Below are 8302 nucleotides of genomic sequence, written 5' to 3' on the forward strand. Positions count from 1 at the left end.
ACATGGCACTGTCCTCAACACATGACACTCACACCTCGACCCCTGGCGACAACTGCCACCCAGACTTTATCACATAATTTCCTCATATTTGCAACACTCATCTAAATAAAAAAAAAAGATATTCATCTCGTTAAAAAAAAAATCAAATCAAAAAGCGAGCAGTCGCATGTTGGCCGGAAATGTCAACCTTCGGAAACTGAAAACTCAAGTTAAAATTAGTGCCAGCGAGTGCCAGGCAAATATATCCTGTGTATTGCTGAGGATTTAATATACAGATGACATGTTGACACTGTGTTGCCAAACCCTGTGTGTGTGTGTGTGTGTGTGTGTGTGTGTGTGTGTGTGTGTGTGTGTGTGTGTGTGTGTGTGTGTGTGTGTGTGTGTGTGTGTGTGTGCCACAATACACGACAACCACCATTCTCCACCACAATTACCACCATTACTTCAATTACTCTTGAACTATAGTATAGTGAAACCCTCCGTCACCACCACCATCACTACCACCATCACCACCATCACCACCACCACTCCCTCCATCCTTCTCCATCACACCCCACTTCCTCCCTCAACCAGTCCAAACTGTATTGTTATTTTATGTATATGTATACCATATATCTTATGTATATGTATACCATATATTTTATGTATATGTATAACATGTAACTTTTGTATATGTATACCATATATCTTATGTATATGTATACCATGTAACTAATGTATAAAATGATAATAAAATAATAAAATACGTTCACACACAAACGTTGGGTTTTCTCTCCTAGTTTCTTGAGCTAAAGTCACCTCTCACAGTCCAGTCTTTAATAATAATAATAATAATAATGTATATTTATACAGCTCTTCGTCAGTGCTTGAATGTGTCTCTGTCTCTCTCTCTCTCTCTCTCTCTCTCTCTCTCTCTCTCTCTCTCTCTCTCTCTCTCTCTCTCTCTCTCTCTCTCTCTCGCTCTCTCTCTCTCTGGGGCCAGCCTTACTCGTGAATCAAGCGGTCTTACGCCTATATTCACTACAAATTCTTTATATTCTACTATGTCCCAATTGCCTCGTTAGAAAAGGCTCGCTAATTAGCTCTTAATTCAAATGAAGTGGCTGACTGACCTGTTCTCTCTCTCACTCTGGTAGTATAAGAAATTTGAGTATTTCACTCTTTAATGTATGACGCTAGGTGTGTATATGGAGGTGGAATGTCTGGGAGTGGAATGTCTGGGAGTGGAATGTCTGGGAGTGGAATGTCTGGAAGTGGAATGTCTGGTAGTGGAATGTCTGGTAGTGGAATGTCTGGGAGTGGAAAGACTGGGAGTGGAATGTCTGGTAGTGGAATGTCTGGGAGTGGAAAGACTGGGAGTGGAATGTCTGGTAGTGGAATGTCTGGGAGTGGAATGTCTAGGAGTGGAATGTCTGGGAGTGGAATGACTGGGAGAGGAATGTCTGGTAGTGGAATGTCTGGGAGTGGAATGTCTAGGAGTGGAATGTCTGGGAGTGGAATGTCTGGGAGTGGAATGACTGGGAGTGGAATGACTGGTAGTGGAATGTTTGGGAGTGGAATGACTGGGAGTGGAATGTCTGGTAGTGGAATGTCTGGAAGTGGAATGTCTGGTAGTGGAATGTCTGGGAGTGGAATGTCTGGGAGTGGAATGTCTGGTGGTGGAATGTCTGGGAGTGGAATGTCTGGGAGTGGAATGTCTGGGAGTGGAATGTCTGAGAGTGGAATGTCTGGGAGTGGAATGTCTGGGAGTGGAATGTCTGGGAGTGGAATGTCTGGTGGTGGAATGTCTGGTGGTGGAATGTCTGGGAGTGGAATGTCTGGGAGTGGAATGTCTGGGAGTGGAATGTCTGGGAGTGGAATGTCTGGGAGTGGAATGTCTGGTGGTGGAATGTCTGGAAGTGGAATGTCTGGTAGTGGAATGTCTGGTAGTGGAATGTCTGGTAGTGGAATGTCTGGTGGTGGAATGTCTGGTGGTGGAATGTCTGGTAGTGGAATGTCTGGGAGTGGAATGTCTGGGAGTGGAATGTCTGGGAGTGGAATGACTGGGAGTGGAATGTCTGGTAGTGGAATGTCTGGTAGTGGAATGTCTGGGAGTGGAATGTCTGGTAGTGGAATGTCTGGGAGTGGAATGACTGGGAGTGGAATGTCTGGTAGTGGAATGTCTGGTAGTGGAATGTCTGGGAGTGGAATGACTGAGAGTGGAATGTCTGGAAGAGGAATGTCTGGTAGTGGAATGTCTGGTAGTGGAATGACTGGGAGTGGAAAGTCTGGGAGTGGAATGTCTGGGAGTGGAATGTCTGGGAGTGGAATGACTGGGAGTGGAAAGTCTGGTAGTGGAATGTCTGGGAGTGGAATGTCTGGTAGTGGAATGACTGGGAGTGGAAAGTCTGGGAGTGGAATGTCTGGGAGTGGAATGTCTGGGAGTGGAATGACTGGGAGTGGAAAGTCTGGGAGTGGAATGTCTGGGAGTGGAATGACTGGGAGTGGAATGTTTGGGAGTGGAATGTCTGGGAGTGGAATGTCTGGTAGTGGAATGTCTGGGAGTGGAATGACTGGGAGTGGAAAGTCTGGGAGTGGAATGTCTGGGAGTGGAATGTCTGGGAGTGGAATGACTGGGAGTGGAAAGTCTGGGAGTGGAATGTCTGGGAGTGGAATGTCTGGGAGTGGAATGTCTGGGAGTGGAATGTCTGGGAGTGGAATGACTGGGAATGGAATGTATGGGAGTGGAATGACTGGGTGTGGAATGTCTGGGAGTGGAATGTCTGGGAGTGGAATGTCTGGAGCTGGAATGTCTGGGAGTGGAATGTCTGGGAGTGGAATGTCTGGAAGTGGAATGTCTGGTAGTGGAATGTCTGGGAGTGGAATGTCTGGGAGTGGAATGTCTGGGAATGGAATGTCTGGGAGTGGAATGTCTGGGAGTGGAATGTCTGGGAGTGGAATAACTGGGAATGGAATGTCTGGGAGTGGAATGACTGGGAGTGGAATGTCTGGGAGTGGAATGTCTGGGAGTGGAATGACTGGAAGTGGAATGTCTGGTAGTGGAATACTGTATTCCCAAGCGAGACAGAAAAGTTTAGTTGCGTTTCCTTTCATTCATGTACCTCTGTGCACCCAGTCGTAAAACAGGAAACCCCCCATGCAGACTTAGGCAGCTGTTGTGGGTAGCATCCTGTGGCAGGACAGTAAAGTTGACCATGAGGGGGGGGGGGAAGGTAGGGACCTAGATATAAGCCTAAGTACAAGCTGCCTGTCCCCCGACAAGAGGAATTATATGCAAGTTAATTACAGACGAGGAGTCACAATAACGTGGCTGAAATATGTTATCCAAACCACACACTAGAAGGTGAAGGGACGACGACGTTTCGGTCCGTCCTGGACCATTCTCACAATCGACTTGAGACCGAAACGTCGTCGTCCCTTCACTTTCAAGTGTGTGGTTTGGTCAACATGCAAGCTAAATGCTTGCAAATGCAATACCAGCATGGACGTGGGATGCATGAAATGGAATATCCTAGACTTACAGGTGTGTAGTGAGAGCACGACCATGGTTGTAACAAGTGTTGAACACGTCTGTACCGAGTCTCAGCCAGGTCTTGAAACATGCCTAAAACCTGTCTCAAACTTGTATGAGACATGTCTAAACACGTCTGCAACATGTGTTATAAAACTACAGTTACGTGAAATACCCGCAAATGGGATATCTGAGCAAGTAACTCTTAGAGAATATTCAAAATAGGAATGACTCAAACATTATTATGAGTAATTAATTACTCATTTATTATGAGTAATTATCACCGGGAAAACAATGAATCACAAACATGTTAATAATGTACTCGCTGAGACAGCAGTATCTGAGGAAGGAAATGTTTTAATGGCGAGACTCGAACCCCTGGAAATGCTGAATAGTGAATTGGAAAACGAGGAGTGGCTTGATGTGTTTCTAGAGGGGGGGGGGGTTGTGGCTTTCACCCCCTCCTTCAAGAGTGGCTTGGTGGGGTACCCTTCCCCAGGGATGATTGTGGCCTTCTACAGTGCCTCCAATAGTAGCTTCCAGTGAATCACTTCGAATGAGAATGACTTCGTGGCCAACATCACACTTTGTATCACCCCAACACACTCTAAAACGCCCCAAAACGCTCTGTGTATTCTCAAAACACTTTGAAACACACTCTGCATCACCTCAACACTATCTACATCTCCCCAAAACATTTTACAAAAGCTCAAGAAACTATATAGCACCTCAACACTATCTTACTCCTCAATACCCTCTACAGCACCTAAACACACACACCATAGCACCCCAACACACACTACACAACCTCAACGCACTCTACAACCAGATCCAATTAATCTTACAATTAATTATTGGTATAGACTGGAAGCATCTGTCCTGTGTTATTAGATCACAGACAACAGATTTCCTCCTCAACATCACAAGAGCCTCCCCCACCTTGTTCCCGGAAGCCTGGAACATATTCAGTCATGTGTAACTGGAAATGGCCGCAATAAACCAATTGCGGCCTGATCAAAAGGCCTGATCAACCGCGTTGCTTCCAGCGCGGTTGATCAGGCCTCCACCTTCTCTGCTTCATGCTAGAGACATTGTTATCATTTCATTGACTGGAAATGTCGTGTTCGTCCATTGGCTGGAAATGGTCCCTTCACCTATTGGCTGGAAATGGTCCCTTCACCCTTGGCTGGAAATGGTCCCTTCACCTATTGGCTGGAAATGGTCCCTTCACCCTTGGCTGGAAATGGTCCCTTCACCCTTGGCTGGAAATGGTCCCTTCACCTATTGGCTGGAAATGGTCCCTTCACCCAGTGGCTGGAAATGGTCCCTTCACCCTTGGCTGGAAATGGTCCCTTCACCCAGTGGCTGGAAATGGTCCCTTCACCTATTGGCTGGAAATGGTCCCTTCACCCTTGGCTGGAAATGGTCCCTTCACCCAGTGGCTGGAAATGGTCCCTTCACCCAGTGGCTGGAAATGGTCCCTTCACCCTTGGCTGGAAATGGTCCCTTCACCCAGTGGCTGGAAATGGTCCCTTCACCCTTGGCTGGAAATGGTCCCTTCACCCAGTGGCTGGAAATGGTCCCTTCACCCAGTGGCTGGAAATGGTCCCTTCATCCAGTGGCTGGAAATGGTCCCTTCATCCAGTGGCTGGAAATGGTCCCTTCACCCACTGGCTGGAAATAGTCCCTTCATCCAGTGGCTGGAAATGGTCCCTTCACCCAGTGGCTGGAAATGGTCCCTTCATCCAGTGGCTGGAAATTTCCTCTTCATCTAGTGGAGGAAAATGTCCAGTTCACGCAGTGGCTGGAATCAGTTTTCATCTAATGGCTGGAACATTGACGGAAATTGCTAACAAAATGTTCTTTATCACTAACTGGAAATTGTTCATACATTCCATTGGCTTATTTATTACTCGGATGTATTTTATGCATAAATTCCAGCAACAAAAAAAAAACACTCTTGTATCATTGCTTCTTGGCGTAGGATCAAATGACATAACCTGGAACGTTCCTTGCAACAATAGATGGAGCCACTTGTCATCTTAATTAACTACAATTCTCGCTGTCTTCAATACCATAATTGTGCTCTTTCTGCTGCTTGGATCTTCAGAAACTGTAATTACCAATATCAAAGCAGACTCGAAGTACCATATTTCTCTAAGACTTCCTCCATCCGCATCAATGTAATTGGAATCTGACTTCACCTTTAAGGTCGGGAATGGTCCCTTAAACAGCTGGAATTCTTTCTAGTGCCCATTCTTAAGCTCGGTTGTGTCTCGCCATTCCAGTCTGTCTGTGTGTGTGTCTGTCTGTCTGTCTGTCTGTCTGTCTGTCTGTCTGTCTGTCTGTCTGTCTGTCTGTCTGTCTGTCTGTCTGTCTGTCTGTGTTTGTCTGCTTAGGAGTGTCACCCTCAGCACTCTGCTCGGGTGTATATATTATATGATAATATACCCTATGAGAGGCATATACTAGATGAGTATATATATCTCCTTACAGGTATATAATATATGATCATATACATCCTTAGAGTAATATAACTCCTCAGCTATATATATATACGAGATGTATACATGCCTCACAAGAAGTATACACAAGATGCACATACACCATACAATCTATCATGAGTGCTCGCTGCAGCAAGTGCTCCCTTGAGCATCTTAGGATATACAAATGTGTCTTGGAATACCAGTTTCCACTCCTCAAGACTAAATCAAAAATTACTCACAAAAAAATGAAATAAATTCATCACTCTTTTAATTAGTCTTTACCTGACTTTAAGGTGGAAACGTTTTACACACAAATATCATTTGTGATGGAACGGAGGAAAAGAAATGGTGGCCAACCACTTGGACGGTCGGGGATTGAACGCCGACCTGCATGAAGCGAGACCGTCGCTCTACCGTCTAGTCCAAGTGGTTGGGCATGGTAAAGGAATTTAGAAAAGGAGGTAAAAAGAGAGGGAGTCATATTTAATGCCAGAAACGCTATCCGTATTAGTGGCTTTAGGCATAGTATGTATTAGCTCAATCTATAAATCTAACATTATGTTTGTAACTCATCTTGTATGTATGTACTTTTACCTGAATAAACATTATTATTATTATTATTATTATAAATAGTGAAGGTTTGACCGAACAGAGAAGAGGAAATGAAAATGAATGAATAATAATAATAATATATAAAATAAGAAAAGCATAGTGATTGAAAAATGGTTAAAGTGAATAAGAGAAAGAATGAGAAATAACATCGTCAGAAATGCCGTAAAAGGCCGAAAATGCACAGACAGAGAGAAGGACGATTTGCATAACAAAAGGAGGAAGAGGCACAGCAGAGAGAAAAAACTATCCAGCATACTGATTATCCTGGCGAGCTTCCGTTACGACGGAGGGAGAGAGAGAGACAGAGACAGAGAGAGAGAGAGACAGAGAGAGAGAGAGAGAGAGAGAGAGAGAGAGAGAGAGAGAGAGAGAGAGAGAGAGAGAGAGAGAGAGAGAGAGAGAGAGAGAGAGAAAGAGAGAGAGAGAGAGAGAGAGAGAGAGAGAGAGAGAGAGAGAGAGAGAGAGAGAGAGAAAGAGAGAGAGAGAGAGAGAGAGAGAGAGAGAGAGAGAGAGAGAGAGAGAGAGAGAGAGAGAGAGAGAGAGAGAGAGACAGAGAGAGAGAGAGAGACAGAGAGAGAGAGAGAGACAGAGAGAGGAGAGAGAGAGGAGAGAGAGAGAGAGAGAGAGAGAGAGAGAGAGAGAGAGAGAGAGAGAGAGAGAGAGAGAGAGAGAGAGAGGGAGAGAGAGAGAGAAAGAGAGAGAGAGAGAGTAAAATTAATCCAATGCCTAACCTAACCTTCCTTCTTTCCTTATTCTGCCACTCACTCCCTCCATCTCTACTTCTCTCCCTCTCTCCCCAACTTCTCCCCCTTCCACTCTCCTCCCCTCACACTCTCTTTCATCATCTCTTCAATTTTTCTTCCTTCAATTCAATTATAACATCCGAGGGAAAAATGCCTGAAATTTCCTTGCTTGGAGAATCACCAAAAATAAAAATCTTTAACCCGTAAACTCATTTCCGACCGTCAATCATTTCACGATTTGAGAAATAAGTATAAACTATCAGTTCACATTTGAGTCAATATTAGCTACATGTCCTGGTACAGCTTCTCGGTTCATCGTACCAGTATGGTGACCGTGTGAGAGTGTTTTGATTTATATTCGAATAAATGTATATATAAAGATGATTAAAGATGGCGCTCACCGAGGGTTCTGACGTCACTTCCGTCAGCCCGTGACGTAACGCGGGGGAACCAATGAGAGGCGCAGAATGAGATCTTGACTCTGATTGGTAGGGCTCGGTGCTCGATCTATCAGAAGGCGCTAAGCGGGAGACACGGTTGCTGCTCTTTCGCCTGAATGGCTACCAATTGCTCACTTGGCTTCTGGTATTCGTCTGGAACTAGACAGATCAGTCACTTCATGAACCTCTCCCACGATTTGCTCTTGACACTTGTACAAAGATTCGAATCATTGCACCTGATTAGTAATAATTTCAGAGAGTGACAGCAGAGGCAGAGACTACCCTCGCAAACATTTGTCAACAATGAGGCGAAGCGCCCTGCGGTCCCTTTAGCACCGATCAGACCAACAACCAGCTGTCGCAATCAGAGGCCTTCGGGTGTTCTGGGGAAAGTGCCAAGCCATTACGATTAAATAGCACTTGTAAGGCGTCAGATAAGGATTTGGGATGGGACGGGGGTGGATGGAATGGTGCCTAACCACATGGATGGTCGGGGATTGAATGCCGACC

General features: G+C 45.2%; 1 protein-coding gene across 1 annotated transcript; it reads left to right on the top strand.

Moving 5' to 3' along the window:
- Nucleotides 1–1198: 1198 nt before the first annotated feature.
- LOC123751292 (uncharacterized transmembrane protein DDB_G0289901-like) lies at nt 1199–3121 on the top strand. The gene has a single exon (XM_045733385.2). It carries the CDS (start codon nt 1199–1201, stop codon nt 3119–3121), a length of 1923 nt encoding a protein of 640 aa, XP_045589341.2.
- The last annotated feature ends 5181 nt before the right edge of the window (nt 3122–8302 follow it).

This window comes from Procambarus clarkii, chromosome 94 (genome assembly GCF_040958095.1).
Source record: "Procambarus clarkii isolate CNS0578487 chromosome 94, FALCON_Pclarkii_2.0, whole genome shotgun sequence".
NCBI lineage: Eukaryota > Metazoa > Arthropoda > Malacostraca > Decapoda > Cambaridae > Procambarus > Procambarus clarkii.

Bases quoted from the DNA above. Each gene is read 5' to 3' on its own strand.
- LOC123751292 (XM_045733385.2), top strand. From the start codon at position 1,199: ATGTCTGGGAGTGGAATGTCTGGGAGTGGAATGTCTGGGAGTGGAATG.